At 42.3% G+C, this 18,480-nt stretch overlaps 1 protein-coding gene across 2 annotated transcripts in view; it reads left to right on the plus strand.

The window, feature by feature from the left end:
* The window catches only part of LOC133597770 (CUB and sushi domain-containing protein 3-like), a 589,433-nt gene that overhangs the window by 368,004 nt on the left and 202,949 nt on the right, over positions 1-18,480 (plus strand). For both annotated transcript variants that reach the window (XM_061950753.2, XM_061950761.2), the window contains exons 39-43: positions 1,569-1,638; positions 7,375-7,491; positions 8,046-8,255; positions 12,608-12,796; positions 13,504-13,681. In XM_061950753.2, coding sequence (XP_061806737.1) covers positions 1,569-1,638; positions 7,375-7,491; positions 8,046-8,255; positions 12,608-12,796; positions 13,504-13,681 — 764 coding nt within the window. The remainder of the gene's footprint in view (positions 1-1,568; positions 1,639-7,374; positions 7,492-8,045; positions 8,256-12,607; positions 12,797-13,503; positions 13,682-18,480) is intronic.

Consider the following 18,480-nt stretch of genomic DNA (forward strand, 5'->3'; position numbering starts at 1 on the left):
GTGTCAGTAAAGTGGCAATGCGGCTCACTATGATAAGCGAATCATATCCCAACTGCCTCGAGTAACAATTTCAGAAAATAGCCAAAAGCACAACTCTTTTCTGCCAAATTTTCACTGTACTGTTGGTGGTGTCAGCAAAATAATGCATGTTTTTCGAAAAACTGTTTTTGTATTCATGTGTGCATCTTTAATTCCAAGTACGTGACCTTTGCCTGTGTCCTTGTATGTCTGCATGTGTGTAACAAAACAGTTTTAACATCTCAAAATCCTCTCAAGAAGATGCCGTAGCGGTTGACTTTTTAGCTGTAGGTACCTTCTAAGGCCACAGGCAATGGATTGTGTGAACAGTGGCCTCTCTAATCCTGCACCCCCAGGCCCCCTGTATGAGCGCTTGTTGCTTTTTACATTCTCTGTGGACCAGCCAGCCACGTCTTTAGGCTGAGCATCGAAATGCCACAGACAGACTTGAGGCCATTGCAGAATCAAATGCATATGTATGGCAAAGCTTTTCAAGTTCAAGTGTGTGTGTGTGTGTGCACGGCTTCTGCAGACATTTGGCTGGATTAAAAGGAGCACAGATATCATACAGAGGATTTAGCTATTATGACTTGCTATATTTCTTAGCCTGTTCCCAAGGGAATTTTGTAGGATTTTGCATGAAAGGTAATGAACTGTAATTAGTAGAAAATTATGTATTTAAACATCTTGTATTACATTTGAAAAAGGTAATTTGCCTTTTTCAGATCAAGGCAATAAAGTATTTTCAGTGCTGCATGCCAGTGGCGCGTGTCTTCTATGTTTATCAGGAGTGTTATGGGAGTCTTAGAATATTTGTTGTTGTTTTCCATTACTTCCACATTTAGTTTTTATGTGGTGCAGTGATGCTCCTGTTTTTAAAATGTTTCACTTTTAATCAACGACAAACCAGGCTGACATTTAATAGTAAATATATCACTCCTTTGACTTGCCTTGATACCACCTAAAATACTGAGATACACAGTATCTCAAAGGGCTGTAACGGTATAAAAATCTCACGGTACGACATTATCATGATATTAACAGTACAATATTATTGTGGTATATCTCCAACAATAAAAAAGAAGATGCCACAATGTGTAAAATAAAGTAGCAGGAATGTTTAGGATGAACACACTTACTGTAATTGAACACAAACACAATGCTCAAATAATTTGAAAAAATACATTTCAGTTGATGTCTTTAAAGTGACAATGTAAACATCCACTGATGTTTGCTTCGCTGGCTTCAAATCGTTTCTGGGTGCAGCTGGGAGATGTAGTTCATTTTCAGAGTCGGCCAACACTAAAAGCGGCAGAAAAAAACTACACTCACCAAGTTTTCGTTTGTTACCTTCTGACGTCACGGCATTATTGTGAAGACTTTGAAACCATAATTCTGCGATATAGGCAATACTGTTACAGCCCTAGTATCTCAATGAGCTAATCCCATCCATTAACAGTTTATTGCCAAAAATGCTACAGTCATATGTTTGTGATTCATTGTTGGTTTAAATTATACCATGTATTTCATTTGTGTGTTTCTCCAAACAGGGTAACACATATATTACGTGCATGCCTGGTCCTGTCAGAAGGTGGAATTACCCCGTGCCATTGTGTTTAGGTAATGTATTTCTGATATATCGTTTGTATGTCATTTGATATTGCTCACCAACAGAACTGCAGCATCAGACATGGATCTTTATTGTTTCTTGTCCATATTTTGCTATGTTGTATTGTACACAATTGAAGTGCAGGCTCACAAAAGACTTGTAATTGTGTTAGGGAAACCAATCACCTCACAGTAAGCAAAGGGTAGGGGAAGCGCTGTGTGTGGGCCTGTAGTTTGGGAATTATGAGTTCACTGCCTCTCCCTTAAATTTCACCATCTCATCATATTTTTGTTCAGTTTTGTTTGATTAAGTTCAAAACTTGGTAGACAAACATTCTTTCTGTATTATAGCTTTTATTGATGTATATATATATATATATATATATATATATATACATGTCATAAACATGGAAGACACAACAAACATTCTTTCTGTATTATAGCTTTTATTGATGTATATATATATATATATATATATATATATATATATATATATATATATATATATATATACATGTCAATAAAAGCTAAAATACATAAAGAATGTTTGTTGTGTCTTCCATGTTTATCAGGAGTGTTATGCTCATATATATATGTATATATATATATATATATATATATATATATATATAAAAGCTAAAATACATAAAGAAAAAAAGAAAAAGATGTGTAGATGTATGTATACATATATATATATATATATATATATATGTGTATGTATATATGTAAGTGTATGTATATGTATATATATATATTTATATATATATATATATATATATATATATATATATATATATGTGTATATATGTATATGTATATATCTATGTGTATGTATAAATGTGTATGCATAAATGTGTATCTTCTAGTTAAACTAGTAGTGTTCCTCAAGGTTCTTATTTAAATCATCCTTTTTTTCTTTATGTATTTTAGCTTTTATTGACATATATATATATATATATATATATATATATTCATCCATCCATCTTCTTCCGCTTATCCGAGGTCGGGTCGCAGGGGCAGCAGCCTAAGCAGGGAAGCCCAGACTTCCCTCTCCCCAGCCATTTCGTCCAGCTCTTCCTGTGGGACCCCGAGGCGTTCCCAGGCCAGCCGGGAGACATAGTCTTCCCAACGTGTCCTGGGTCTTCCCCGCGGCCTCCTACCGGTCGGACGTGCCCTAAACACCTCCCTAGGGAGGCGCTCGGGTGGCATCCCGACCAGATGCCCGAACCACCTCATCTGGCTCCTCTCGATGTGGAGGAGCAGCGGCTTTACTTTGAGCTTCCCCCGGATGGCAGAGCTTCTCACCCTATCTCTAAGGGAGAGCCCCGCCACCCGGCGGAGGAAACTCATTTCGGCCGCTTGTACCCGTGATCTTGTCCTTTCGGTCATAACCCAAAGCTCATGACCATAGGTGAGGATGGGAACGTAGATCGACCGGTAAATTGAGAGCTTTGCCTTCCGGCTCAGCTCCTTCTTCACCACAACGGATCGATACAGCGTCCGCATTACTGAAGACGCCGCACCGATCCGCCTGTCGATCTCACGATCCACTCTTCCCTCACTCGTGAACAAGACTCCGAGGTACTTGAACTCCTCCACTTGGGGCAAGATCTCCTCCCCAACCCGGAGTTGGCACTCCACCCTTTTCCGGGCTAGAACCATGGACTCGGACTTGGAGGTGCTGATTCTCATCCCAGTCGCTTCACACTCGGCTGCGAACCAATCCAGCGAGAGCTGAAGATCCTGGCCAGATGAAGCCATCAGGACCACATCATCTGCAAAAAGCAGAGACCTAATCCTGCAGCCACCAAACCAGATTCCCTCAACGCCTTGACTGCGCCTAGAAATTCTGTCCATAAAAGTTATGAACAGAATCGGTGACAAAGGGCAGCCTTGGCGGAGTCCAACCCTCACTGGAAACGTGTCCGACTTACTGCCGGCAATGCGGACCAAGCTCTGACACTGAGCATACAGGGAGCGGACTGCCACAATCAGACAGTCCGATACCCCATACTCCCTGAGCACTCCCCACAGGACTTCCCGAGGGACACGGTCGAATGCCTTCTCCAAGTCCACAAAACACATGTAGACTGGTTGGGCAAACTCCCATGCACCCTCAAGGACCCTGCCGAGAGTATAGAGCTGGTCCACAGTTCCACGACCAGGACGAAAACCACACTGTTCCTCCTGAATCCGAGGTTCGACTATCCGGCGTAGCCTCCTCTCCAGTACACCCGAATAGACCTTACCGGGAAGGCTGAGGAGTGTGATCCCACGATAGTTAGAACACACCCTCTGGTTCCCCTTCTTAAAGAGAGGAACCACCACCCCGGTCTGCCAATCCAGAGGTACCTCCCCCGATGTCCACGCGATGCTGCAGAGTCTTGTCAACCAAGACAGCCCCACAGCATCCAGAGCCTTAAGGAACTCCGGGCGGATCTCATCCACCCCCGGGGCCTTGCCACCGAGGAGCTTTTTAACTACCTCAGCAACCTCAGCCCCAGAAATAGGAGAGCCCACCATAGACTCCCCAGGCACTGCTTCCTCATAGGAAGACGTGTTGGTGGGATTGAGGAGGTCTTCGAAGTATTCCCTCCACCGATCCACAACATCCGCAGTCGAGGTCAGCAGAACACCATCCTCGCCATACATGGTGTTGATAGTGTACTGCTTCCCCTTCCTGAGGCGGCGGATGGTGGTCCAGAATTGCTTCGAAGCCGTCCGGAAGTCGCTTTCCATGGCTTCCCCGAACTCCTCCCATGTCCGAATTTTTGCCTCCGCGACCGCTGAAGCCGCACACCGCTTGGCCTGTCGGTACCTGTCCTCTGCCTCAGGAGTCCTATGAGCCAAAAGAACCCGATAGGACTCCTTCTTCAGCTTGACGGCATCCCTCACCGCCGGTGTCCACCAACGGGTTCTAGGATTACCGCCACGACAGGCACCAACTACCTTGCGGCCACAGCTCCAATCAGCCGCCCCGACAATAGAGGCGCGGAACATGGTCCATTCGGACTCAATGTCCAGCACCTCCCTCGTGACATGTTCAAAGTTCTTCCGGAGGTGGGAATTGAAACTCTCTCTGACAGGAGACTCTGCCAGACGTTCCCAGCAAACCCTCACAATGCGTTTGGGCCTGCCAGGTCTGTCCGGCATCCTCCCCCACCATCGCAGCCAACTCACCACCAGGTGGTGATCGGTAGAAAGCTCCGCCCCTCTCTTCACCCGAGTGTCCAAAACATGAGGCCGCAAATCCGATGACACAACTACAAAGTCGATCATGGAACCGCGGCCTAGGGTGTCCTGGTGCCAAGTGCACATATGGACACCCTAATGCTTGAACTTGGTGTTCGTTATGGACAATCTGTGACGGGCACAAAAGTCCAATAACAAAACACCGCTCGGGTTCAGATCCGGGCAGCCATTCTTCCCAATCACGCCTCTCCAGGTTTCACTGTCGCTGCCAACATGAGCATTGAAGTCCCCCAGTAGAACGAGGGAATCACCCGGGGGAGCACTCTCAAGTACTCCCTCGAGTGAATCCAAAAAGGGTGGGTACTCTGAGCTGCGGTTTGGCGCGTAAGCGCAAACCACAGTCAGGACCCGTCCCCCCACCCGAAGGCGGAGGGAAGCTACCCTCTCGTCCACCGGGTTGAACTCCAATGTGCAGGCTCTGAGCCGGGGGGCAACAAGAATTGCCACCCCAGCCCGTCGCCTCTCACTGCCGGCAACGCCAGAGTAGAAGAGAGTCCAGCCCCTCTCGAGAGAACTGGTTCCAGAGCCCTTGCTGTGCGTCGAAGTGAGTCCGACTATATCTAGCCGAAACTTCTCCACCTCGCGCACTAGCTCAGGCTCCTTCCCCCCCAGCGAGGTGACGTTCCACGTCCCAAGAGCTAGCTTCTGTAGCCGAGGATCGGACCGCCAAGTGCCCTGTCTTCGGCTGCCGCCCAGCTCACATCACACCCGACCTCTATGACCCCTGCTATGGGTGGTGAGCCCATTGGAGGGGGGACCCACGTTGCCTCTTCGGGCTGTGCCCACCTCCGGGCCTGGCTCCAGAGGGGGGCCCCGGTGACCCGCGTCCGGGCGAAGGAAATCTGGGTTCCTTGTCAGTGTTCCTCATAGAGATCTTCGAGCTGCTCTTTGTCTGATCCCTCACCTAGGACCAGTTTGCCTTGGGAGACCCTACCAGGGGGCATAGAAGCCCCCGGACAACATAGCTCCTAGGATCATTGGGACACGCAAACTCCTCTACCACGTTAAGGTGGCAGCTCAGAGAGGAGTATATATATATATGTATATATATATATATATATATATATATATATATATATATATATATATATATATATAATATTTTTCATTTGTGACCATATATATATATATATATATATATGGTCACAAATGAAAAATATCAGACATATCGTCTATTCGTCAGCATATTTTATAATTGTATAGCTGCTAGAGGGCTTAAGGTGCTGATTAAAACAAATTCAACTGATGCGTTTTTTGTGTCCTTTACTGTTTTTCCAATGACGTTTGTTTTTTCACATAGAATATACAGTATATTATTAAAATATTTCTTATATAAAAAAATAACTTAAGTATGCATTTTTCTGCGTCTTGAGTGGAGGAAAGTGCAGCCTCTCTCCAATTAACGCACCTTTGTTAAAAAATAAAATAAAATACATTAAAAAAAGTGATGTCATAGTAGATGCACTGCAAAACTGCTTCTAAAATGCCCTTAAAAAGTGGTACGTGTCTCCTGCATGTTTTAAAACAGGGCAAATGCCACAGGTAGGAGCATGATAACATGAATGTGCAGTAAATGAGAGTGCCTCCGTGGTGATACCCCGTTTAGTACACGCAAAATCGTCATTTAAATAAGGCGATCTGCACCACTTCTCAATTGCACACGCAGTCTTGGTAAATCACACGCAACACGCCCACTAGAGGTACACGCTGTTAACCGTGTGGTGTTTTGATCTTAGTAAATTAGGTCCTACGAGGTCAAACAGGCGTCCCCTACCCACACTTTAATCAAATCCCATGATGGTATTTTCCCACATATTTCTGCTCTTGCTGATAGTCCCTAAAGAACCAACATTATACCCCCAATGTTTCTAACAATTTACCACATAGCCTGTTGGCGAAGGAAAGGAAGGATGATTTAGTTTCAGGTGTGAATCGATTCCTCTTGTGGTTGCAATCAGTCCTCACCTGGGTGTTTATGTACTGTAAGAGCTGGGGCTCTACCCCCGGGAGAGGATGAGTGGGGGTGAGCGTACAAGGGAAAAAGAATATAAGAGGTGCAGGTGGTGAATGATGAGATAAACAATGCTGAGCAAGCTTAAGAGCAGCCATGTTTTCCTTTGTTTCATGATCTGCGTAAAGCCAACTTTTTGCCATGTCACCTTTCTGTGTGAACAGCACTAAATAGGAATGAGGGGGACAAAGCAGACCTGCCATTTTTTTGGCTTTGGTGGTAATAGAGGCAGCATCACGCTTGTTTTACAATCAGCAACATTGACTTTGTGGAAAGCTAATTGTTACACCAGATGCTTTGCAAAGGGTGTCACATATACAATTATCTGATAAGAGGGATTCTATGTTGTTTTGTGAACGTGTGCACATGCACATATACAATCATGGGTGCTGTGTGAAATGTGAGATGTGAAACCACTACTCCACACCTCATAGTCGTTCTGCTGGGATGTAACATGTTCTCTCTCCTTGGTTGGTCTTTCTCAGCTCAGTGTGGCGGCTTCATGACAGACTTCAGTGGCGTTATCCTCAGCCCGGGCTTTCCAGGGAATTACCAGAGCAGCCTGGACTGTAACTGGAGAGTTCGGCTTCCTGTTGGCTTTGGTTTGTTGCTCCGACAACTCTCCCCCAGCCCCCATCTACTGTTCCTCTACTGTCTTTATTGTGCTTCTTTCTTCCTTATTGTTCTTGAAAAAGAGTAGATTTATTTATTTCTTGAATAAATATACAGAATATGTCCCTTTAGCTTCATGGAGATAACCGTGGCTTTGAGATAGAACCCCTGTATGTCCTTAAGGGTTACTTTTCAAGAACCAAAATTGAGAATATTTTATTGAGCTATTTACCTCAGATAAAGTTCAAATTTGAATGACAATAAAAAGGAAGTCTAAGTCTATAGTGAGATGAAATTGCCAAAGTAATATATGTATAACCCCAGTTCTGCTTTCTCAATTTAAGATACTGGCAGCAGTTTTGGGATACATTGTGTTTACAAGATTTAGTTGCCACTATTCTTCAATATTTTCCATTGATAGGACATTTGCAAAATCCCCAGACAGATGTTGCCAAACTGTTGTCAGGAGCACTGACTTTTAAAGCCTTTGATTCTATGGTCTTTCTTTATTTCCCCCATTAACACCTACTTTCTGCTTTTTCAGGGATCCATCTACAGTTTCTGAACTTCTCCACAGAGCCAGTTCATGACTATCTGGAAGTGCGCAGCGGCAGCTTAGAGACGGGAACCGTGATTGATCGGTTCAGCGGCCCGCTGGTACCCAACTCTCTGTTCAGCACCACCCATGAGACCACTCTCTTTTTCCACAGCGACTACTCACAGAACAAGCCTGGCTTTAACATTGTTTATCAAGGTGAGCAACACAGATTGTCTCGTTGATGTGTAAAGTACAAGAAAATGTTTCACAGCACTTACTGGCATGCTGAGACTTTGTTTATTAACGTTAACGGGTACCTATGATGATTTTAATCTATATATAACACACTTATTTGTGGCCTAGATCAGATGTTCTTAGCCTTTTTGATCTTGGGGCCCAACTTTTCAAAAGGGACTCATAAATAGCTGCCAAAAATAAATTCACATACAATTGTTGTGCTAAATTAAATAAACTGAATGAATATTTATTATGTTTGTTAATTAAACTGTCAATAAAATTTAAGTACAAATGAAAATACAGATTCACCACTACAGTCATAACTTCTGTATGACTTTAGCTCTAGATCAGTGGTTCTTAACCTTGTTGGAGGTACCGAACCCCATTAGTTTCATATGCACATTCACCGAACCCTTCTTTAGTGAAAAATAAAATGTTTTTTTTTTTCAAATTCAACACAAAGTTATATGTTTTTGGTAACACTTTAGTATGGGGAACATATTCTAAGTAACAAAGACTTAATTTAGAGTTATTTGGTTAGGGTTAGGGTTAGAGGGTTAGGGCCAGGGTTAGAGGGTTAGGGTTATAATAAGGCCCTTAATAAGGCATTAATAAGTACTTAATAATGACTAGTTAAGAGCCAATATGTTACTAATTTGCATGTTAATAGGCAACTAATTAATGGTGAATATGTTCCCCATACTAAAGTGTTACCATGTTTTTTTACTGGTGCACAAAATGAACCGTGCATGAACATCACCTTGTTCAAAGAACAAAACCAACACAGTGTCTAAACTCACAACAAATTACACACCTACAAATCAGTGTGACTTCTGCTGTTGCCGTATCCGCAATACGTCGATAGGGAGAAATTTTTATTTACACGATGAGTCGGGTGTGTTTCGACCTCCGCCGAACCCCTGAGGCCGACTCACCGAACCCCTAGGGTTCGATCAAACCCAGGTTAAGAACCACTGCTCTAAATGTCCTCTGTCGATTTCTGATTACTGCCACAAGTGGTAGAAAAGTGTATTACAACGGAGTACCGCTGCGGCCCATACAGACCACAGCTGAGAATTTGATTTTTTTTTTGGCGGCCCTCTAAGAGGCGCTCGCGGCCCAACAGCGGGCCCCTGCCCTATGGTTCAGAAACGCTAGTGTAGATAATGTGTATTGCATATGTTTTGGTGTAAATTCTGCAAAAAAAATGCTCCACAGTCACTTTTGCAATCTGTTTTTTTAATCTGTCATTTGTGAAAGTGTTCCCAGATTGCAATAAAACCACGCTTCACCCACTCCAAATGTTTCATAATTTTATATTTTGAAAATGTGCACTGTCAATCTATCTTGAAACTGTCCCGCTAGTTATTTTCCAGACACGGTCGAAAATAAATTTGATAAACATTGTATTAGGGTTGTACGGTATACCGGTATTAGTATAGTACCGCGATACTAATGAATCATATTGGGTACTATATCGCCTCTAAAAACTACCGCTCCACCACCCCCCCGGTCCTCTGTCGTGGTCACGTCGTGTCATTGATTGATTGATTGATTGAAACTTGTATTAGTAGATTGCACAGTACAGTACATGGGGCGGTATAGCTCGGTTGGTCGAGTGGGCGTGCCAGCAACTTGAGGGTTCCAGGTTCGATCCCCGCTTCCGCCATCCTAGTCACTGCCGTTGTATCCTTGGGCAAGACACTTTACCAACCCGCTCCCAGTGCCACCCACACTGGTTTAAATAAAGTAAAGCGCTTTGAGTCAATAGAGAAAAAGTGCTATATAAATATAATTCACTTCACTTCACTTCACTTCACATATTCTGTACAATTGACCACTAAATGGTAACACCCTAATACGTTTTTCAACTTGTTTAAGTCGGGGTCCACGTTAATCAATTCATGGTACATGAACCACATTCTGCTGGTTTACGAGCATGTTCGGCAGCGCACAATCACAGAGTACTTACAAGCAGACACAGTGTGTAGACAGAAAAGGGAGAACGGACGCATTTTGGCTTAAATACTAACGATAAAGGTGAAGTTATAACACTGAAACGCCCTCCGGAAGAGGTGCTTTAAGACATAGCTGGCTAGCTAGCAGTGAACGTCCATTCGCAGTCTGCAGTGTTTTAGCTACTTCTAAATCACTAATCCTCGCCTCCATGGCGACAAATAAAGTGAGTTTCTTACAAGTATCATCCCTGCAGGACGAGGAATAGCTAAACATGCTTCACTACACATCGTAACTCACCGGCGTCAAAATGTAAACAAACACCATTGGTGGATCTACACCTAACATCCACTGTAATGATACCAAGTACGGGAGCGTATCTAGTTGATACTACTATGATTACATGAATATTTTTTGGCATCACAACATCTTCTTTTGTTTTTTTTTAAATGTATATTATGTTAATAAACTCAGGAAATTTGTCCCTGGACACATGAGGACTTTGAATATGACCAATGTATGATTCTGTAACTACTTGGTATTGGATTGATACCCAAATGTGTGGTATCATCCAAAACTAATGTAAAGTATCCAAACAACAGAAGAATAAATGATAATTACATTTTAACAGAAGTGTAGATAGCACATGTTAAAAGAGAAAGTAAGCAGTAACCAGTAAATGAACAAGTAGATTAATAATTCATTTTCTACCATTTGTCCTTAATAATTTTGACAAAATAATATAACATAAATGACACAAAATGTTACTGCATATGTCAGCAGACTAATTAGGAGCCTTTGTTTGCTTACTAACTAATAAAAAACAAGTTGTCTTGTGTGTTCACAATTTTATTTAGAGACAAACGTGCAATAAGAAACATGTGTTTTATATACTGTAAGATTTTTGTTAAAATACAGCCAATAATCCAATTTTTTTTGGTCCCCTATATTTAGAAAAGTACCGAAAAGTATCGAAATCATTTTGGTACCGGTACCAAAATATTGGTATCGGGACAACAGTACATTGTATAGATTCACCAGGTGGCAATATTAGGTACACGTGCACACCGGATCTAATCTGGCTGAGAGCTTGATTTAATGTCCAAATAAGAACTTCCACCTCACTGTGGCGATGCATCGTAGCCAGACTGCAAAACCCCACCAACAGAGGCATCTAAAACTGCATACATCTTATGCTTTGACATTTTGTCATGGTTTAACACAAGCATCCAACATTGTAACTACATTTATAAGTCAGAAAATACAAAATTCATCATAGGTTCCCTTTAAATGTATAAGTAGTTGTAAAAATATTATATTAAAACATATTTTATTTCTATGAACACATTTTTTTTAAATGTGATGCCTGCCTTTAAATCAGTGGGCACCTGTTGAGCACACTTGCAGAGTTGGGTGTATTGCTCAATGGAACCTCAGCTGTTAGGGGGAATAAAATATTTCCAGTAATAGACCAGATTCATAACCACTTGTTCAAAAACTTAATCAGAGTCTCATAGCTTGGAAGAAAATATCTTAAAATATATATATTTTTTCAGTTCAATGTTAATTTCTTCAAATCTACTCAAATAGACACAGAGATTAAAGTTCTTCAACAAGGGGTCGTGACCCCTAGGGGTTCCGCAGAGTTACTGCAGGGGAGTTGTGAAATCTTTGGTTGATTATACTTTTTTTTTTAACAAAAACGTGAATGAATAATTACTGTATGAATATATTAATGTTAGCAGTTAAGATAGCTAGTGATTAGTGCTATAGTTGCTAGCTAGCGACTACCCTGCTAGTTGTGATCTATCTAATAGCCGCACTATTCTATTTGTATTAGAATATCTTAGTATTGAACAACAACAAGAAACTTTTAGGACCAAATTTTATACAGCATATATAATAAGATCCAGTTCTATATTAGTTTTAGGGTTCTAGCATGCTAGTTGCCAGCCAGCGATTAGCGCTCTAGTTGCCGGCTAGTTAACAGTTGCGCTATAGCCTACTGTTTTCTTTGAATATCTTTCACAATAACAAGGTTTCTTTCGAACACATTTGTCCAGCTGGTTGCCAGCTTGCGATTAACGCTCGAGTTGCCTGGTGGTAATTAATGCACTGGCTACCAGCTAGCTAATAGTGGCGCTATACTGCATTATTTTACTATTTTTGTATTGCACAATAACAAGGTACCTTTAGGACCGGTTTAAATTAAAACACAATTTTGTACAGGATATATAAGTAATGGGTCCCGACTCCATATCTCCATCAGTTTGAAGGTCCTTAGCCTGAAAAAACGTTGAAGACCCCTGACCTGGATAATTCTGTTTGGTATTCTATGATCTGCTTGATGACTACATTTCATCAAACCTTTACAGCCTATGAGCTCCAGAGGTGTCCGGATCCACGCCCATTTCGTAATGGCCAAGTGATTGGCCAAGACTACAGTGTGGGGATGACCATTACATTTGAGTGTCTCCCTGGATATACTTTGCTTGGGGAGCCTTCGCTCACATGTCTTCATGGAGTCAGCAGAAACTGGAATCACCCCATACCTCGCTGTGAAGGTGACTGGCGAGCATCTTTTCTAAACACCATTTTTGTCACCGTTACCAACTGCAAGCGCATATTGTTTGTCGTCTTGGCTTTTTCTTATGCACACTAAGACATCTGACACACTTTAACCACCTACATAGCACTGGTTTATGGCACAATAAACTGATACAGCCCATTATGTTGATATATGAAGCATTTGCAAGTCTTTATTGTCAGGTCAATCAAGCCTGTCTCTTGTAAAACTCAAGGTGAATTCTCATATGTTGCCCAGGGTTGGTACATTATGACTTCCCCTTCACTTGTTTAGTGATGCCATGACATACACAAGTAACTTTTAAGGTTTACAACATAGTTTGGTGTTTTTAAGAGGGGAGTAAATAGTTGTAATTTTGTTTCATTGTGTAAGACACCACACACATTGTGTGTTTATAATGCTTGTATGTGCTGCAAGGCAGTGTTTTGACTTTTAGTCCCAGTTCAAAGTAAAAATTCAACTGAATCCCTCTTTAGTACAGAAGAGTTTTAGTGTCAGAACCACTCTGTCATTATATTCACAGCAACTAGTAGCTGCCACCCCCTGCAGTTGTATTCTCACAGATGCTGTACTATACTCATTTCCTCAGTGATGGCCCAATAACCTATTTTATTAACACTGTTAGCATTTGCAAAACATAACCTAAATATATTTTTTGCATTATACTTATTTCCATATTTCCAGCTTTGTGTGGTGGGAATATAACATCAATGAATGGCACTATTTATTCCCCTGGACACCCGGCTGAATACCCACATTTCCAGGACTGCATGTGGACTGTCAGAGTACCGCCTGGTTATGGCATACACATCAATTTCTCCATTATCAATACAGAGCCAATCTATGACTACATCACTGTTTGGTAAGTCCTTACTTTTCTCTCAGCATGACATTTTTAGTCAAACGTGAGTATATATATGTGTGCTCTATTTTTTGTATTTAGTCACGTGGCTTTTTCGGACATGTTTACTTCCGGTGCACAAATTTGGCAACTGTGCAGCAAACATCCATCTATCCATCCATCTTCTTCCGCTTATCCGAGGTCGGGTCGCGGGGGCAGCAGCCTAAGCAGGGAAGCCCAAACTTCCCTCTCCCCAGCCACTTCCTCCAGCTCTTCCCGGGGGATCCCGAGGCGTTCCCAGGCCAGCCGGGAGACATAGTCTTCCCAACGTGTCCTGGGTCTTTCCCGTGGCCTCCTACCGGTTGGACGTGCCCTAAACAACTCCCGAGGGAGGCGATCGGGTGGCATCCCGACCAGATGCCCGAACCACCTCATCTGGCTCCTCTCGATGTGGAGGAGCAGCGGCTTTACTTTTAGCTCTCCCCGGATGACAGAGCTTCTCACCCTATCTCTAAGGGAGAGCCCTGCCACCCGGCGGAGGAAACTCATTTCGGCCGTTTGTACCCGTGATCTTGTCCTTTCGGTCATAACCCAAAGCTCATGACCATAGGTGAGGATGGGAACGTAGATCGACCGGTAAATTGAGAGCTTTGCCTTCCGGCTCATCTCCTTCTTCACCACAACGGCTCGATACAGCGGCCGCATTACTGAAGATGCCGCACCGATCCGCCTGTCGATCTCACGATCCACTTTTCCCTCACTCGTGAACAAGACTCCGAGGTACTTGAACTCCTCCACTTGGGGCAGGGTCTCCTCCCCAACCCGGAGATGGCACTCCACCCTTTTCCGGGCGAGAACCATGGACTCGGACTTGGAGGTGCTGATTCTCATCCCAGTCGCTTCACACTCGGCTGCGAACCGATCCAGCGAGAGCTGAAGATCCTGGCCAGATGAAGCCATCAGGACCACATCATCTGCAAAAAGCAGAGACCTAATCCTGCAGCCACCAAACCGGATCCCCTCAATGCCTTGACTGCGCCTAGAAATTCTGTCCATAAAAGTTATGAACAGAATCGGCAGCAAACAGTGTGCAAACTATCTGAGTATGCAATGGGTCTCGAGCTGACCACTAAAAGCAGATACGAGCCAAAAATCAAACTATGCAATAGAATCTATCCCTATACGTTATCAAAAAAAAGATGTGTCGAGTGATCTCAAGAATTATCCGTTGGGCGCATTCCCAGACATGTCAAACTATCGAGTGCTCCAGACGTCATTCTGCACGGCAAAACAAATGTAGAATATACAAACAACTGGTGTGGCTTGGTCAAGGAAATTTGTATCTAGATTCTACCGGATAAAATCTTGAAGTGTTTTTGCCTGGGTAAGGTTGCATATCATGATTTTACTTTGGTGTCTTGTGTAGAAGTGTCCTTGTAAACAAACTGCGAGTAGCACTCGATAGCCTTGATTCACTGTTTTTCATTTTTCCATTGTGTTAATCACTCGTGAAAATAATCAATGACACCACTGAAAATCCGGCTGGTTGCGAAAGAAGATGGGGAAGTGATCACAGCTCACTGCAACCACATAGGGCGAGTAAGTTATGGCCCATGTCGCCTTGTTGTTGTTATATTTATAAATATAGATGACAACAATCGTGTATACGCTGAAAGTTTCATTCATGATTGATGCATTTAGTGATAGCTTAACTCTTAGGTTTTGCTCACATTTGCTTTCTTTTTATTTAAACTTGCCTTGTTGGTGCTTTACGAAACACTTGTAGCAACAATGTGTTTAAAGAATTTGGACACAAGATAAAATACAAATAATATCAAGATAATATTCACATGGTAAATACTAAACATTATAAGTATATCAAACAAACCTTGAACAAAGTGATCACTGCAAGCAAACTCATACATTTTTCGTCGTCGTTTCGTAAAATCTTGCACTCTTGCCCTTCTTGATTACCTGTCGAGGAACTCTGAAGAAACGTGTATACTTTTCGCGATTTGAACGGTTCCAACATCCATCCATCCATCCATTTACTACCGCTTATCTCTTTCGGGGTCGCAGGGGGTGCTGGAGCCTATCTCAGCTGCAATCGGGTGGAAGGCGGGGTACACCCTGGACAAGTCGCTACTTCATCGCAGGGCCAACACAGATAGACAGACAACATTCACACTCACATTCACACACTAGGGCCAATTTAGTGTTGCCAATCAACCTATCCCCAGGTGCATGTCTTTGGAGGTGGGAGGAAGCCGGAGTACCCGGAGGGAACCCACGCAGTCACGGGGAGAACATTCAAACTCTACACAGAAAGATCCCGAGCGCAGGATCGAACCCAGGACCTTCGTATTGTGAGGTTCCAACAGCTTAACAAAATGCAAACATTGAACATCGTTCTTCGGGAAAGGCAAAATGCTGCCCAGAACGCTTTGAAACAGACACTCGATTGACCCCTACTTCGGATCTCACATATTAAATGAGCCGGACGTGACGTCAGGTCAATACAAAGAATAACTGCAAATAGAGCTGCAAAATCGACTATAATGTGTTGCCCCAGTGAAACATTCACTGATTAGCATTGAGAAACAACTTGTAATGATACGACCTTTGACCTAACCTCTCATTGCTAATCAATGGGGATCACTCTCAAGTTAAGCATAATTATCCCTGAAGGTTTGACAAAGAAGAGTTGATAATAGCCACAAATGCAGCACTCAAGGAACATGTGTCTACCAAAGTGACATTTGACCTCATCCATCCTTTTTCCAATTGGGTAAAATATGTAGGGTTCTTTATTGTCTCAGTCACACAGCTGTGGTAGGTAAGATTGTTATGTATTTTTACAGACGCATTTTCCTCACATGCTCAAGCTGTGTGAGGAGATCAGAGAACTATATTCCACAACAAGCTACACTCATGGTGACAATTTGAAAGGAACTCATCACTCAGTGAATAAAGCATTTGCAATCTGACTTATTTTTTTGTACTACCACAATACTAAAATGTTTTCCTTTTCTCTTGATCTTTGTTGTTCCACACTGCTTTAGTATGCCTAAGACAACTGCCCTCATGGGACATAGACAACAGCAATGCCTCTAAAGGCGTCTATAGATTACCTACCATTGATGATATGGCAGAAGGGAGATGCTGGCAACTGCTGCTTTCACATAAAAAACACATAAACGCGTTGTCCTCTCATGGCCACATTTCACTTCCCTGACTGCTGTCTCCCATTTTGCTGATCACTCTGAAATGAAACTACCGGGAGCTTTTTTTTTTCTTGTTTTTCTTTTTTATATATGAGATATTAAGGGAACACACACACATGCTGGAATGCATTTAGTATACATCAATCAAGTGAATGAGACGGCCCTGTGAAAGTGCCTGTAATGAAATGCTATTCTCTTACAAAGAAATAGTGTTTTTACATCAGGCAGTCTTTTCACATTTATCTTTCTTTTCTCGTTTGAGAAAAGTGACCTCCCACACATTCTCTAAATTATACTGGCATTACTTCCCAGATGTAGAAATGTATCTAATTAAAAAGGGACAGCACCTTCCATAAGTAGATGATTAAAAAGTTACCTGACAGACACCCACCTTTTTAATTTGGTACAATTTTAGAGTATATGTTGCATTAGTGAGATATTATGTAGTTTAATAGGAGTACTGCAAGTAGTAGTAATAAGTAGTACATCAGTTTAAAAGGACCTATGTTACCGAGTCCACTAAAAACTATATTTGTTGGATTTATTTAATGGGAAACTGCACTATTTTGCCTATCATCCACAATCCGTACGTAAGACAAAACACATGCCTTTCCTTTTTTTGTGCATTCTAAGTAACTGCTAGTATGAGGCGGATAACAATGCATGTGTATGGGGTTACTGTCATCCGCTTATAAAGCACTTATAAAATATCCAAATACAGCTAACACTACATTTACCATCCATATAGCACTGTTAATGTAAGAGCAAAAACTAAGGAAAGGGACAAGCGGTAGGAAATGGATTGATGGATAGTAAACTTAATCGTATTCAATAATTATATTAAACCTTGTCAAATGATATGAAACCATGTGTTAATCACAAAGATTGGTGTCAAAGTTTAAATCAGGCTGATTACAAAAATAAATACGAATCAAATACACTGCAAAAGATGGGACTCATAAAAACTGATAACAATTATTTTACATACAATTACGCATGGCTAAAATAAATACATTTAAATAAATTGATAATGAATAATATTTTAAATAAACTATCAATAAATCAATCAATTAATCAACGTTTAGCAAGAAGATACGGTTAAAAACATGAGAGTCCAGTCCATAGTGAGGCCAGCAGGAGATCATCTTGAATGGAGACAAGTCAGCAGCACAGAGATGTCACCAATTGATGCACAAAAGTGTGGTCCACCCCGGGTTTGGACTTGGAACAGCTAGCGCATCCTCCATGGAAACTGATCCGTGTGTGGAGAGGGGGGCAGAGCAGAAAAGAGAAACGGCAGATCTACTGGTCAAAAAATGGGTCTGTTTAAAGGCTCAGGTGTATAAATCAGTTTTAAGATGGGACTTGAATGCTTCTACTGAGGTAGCATCTCATACTGTTAAGAGTACTGGTTCTCGCCAGGAAAAGGGTGGAGTGGCATCTCCGGATTATGGAGGAGATCTTTCCGCAAGTAGAGGAGTTCAAGTACCTTGGAGTCTTGTTCACGAGTGCGGGAAGAGTGGATCGTGAGATCGACAGGTGGATCGGTGCGGCGTCTTCAGTGATGCGGTCCCTGCATCAATTTGTCGTGGTGAA

The sequence above is a fragment of the Nerophis lumbriciformis genome, linkage group LG04 (genome assembly GCF_033978685.3).
Source record: "Nerophis lumbriciformis linkage group LG04, RoL_Nlum_v2.1, whole genome shotgun sequence".
Lineage (NCBI taxonomy): Eukaryota > Metazoa > Chordata > Actinopteri > Syngnathiformes > Syngnathidae > Nerophis > Nerophis lumbriciformis.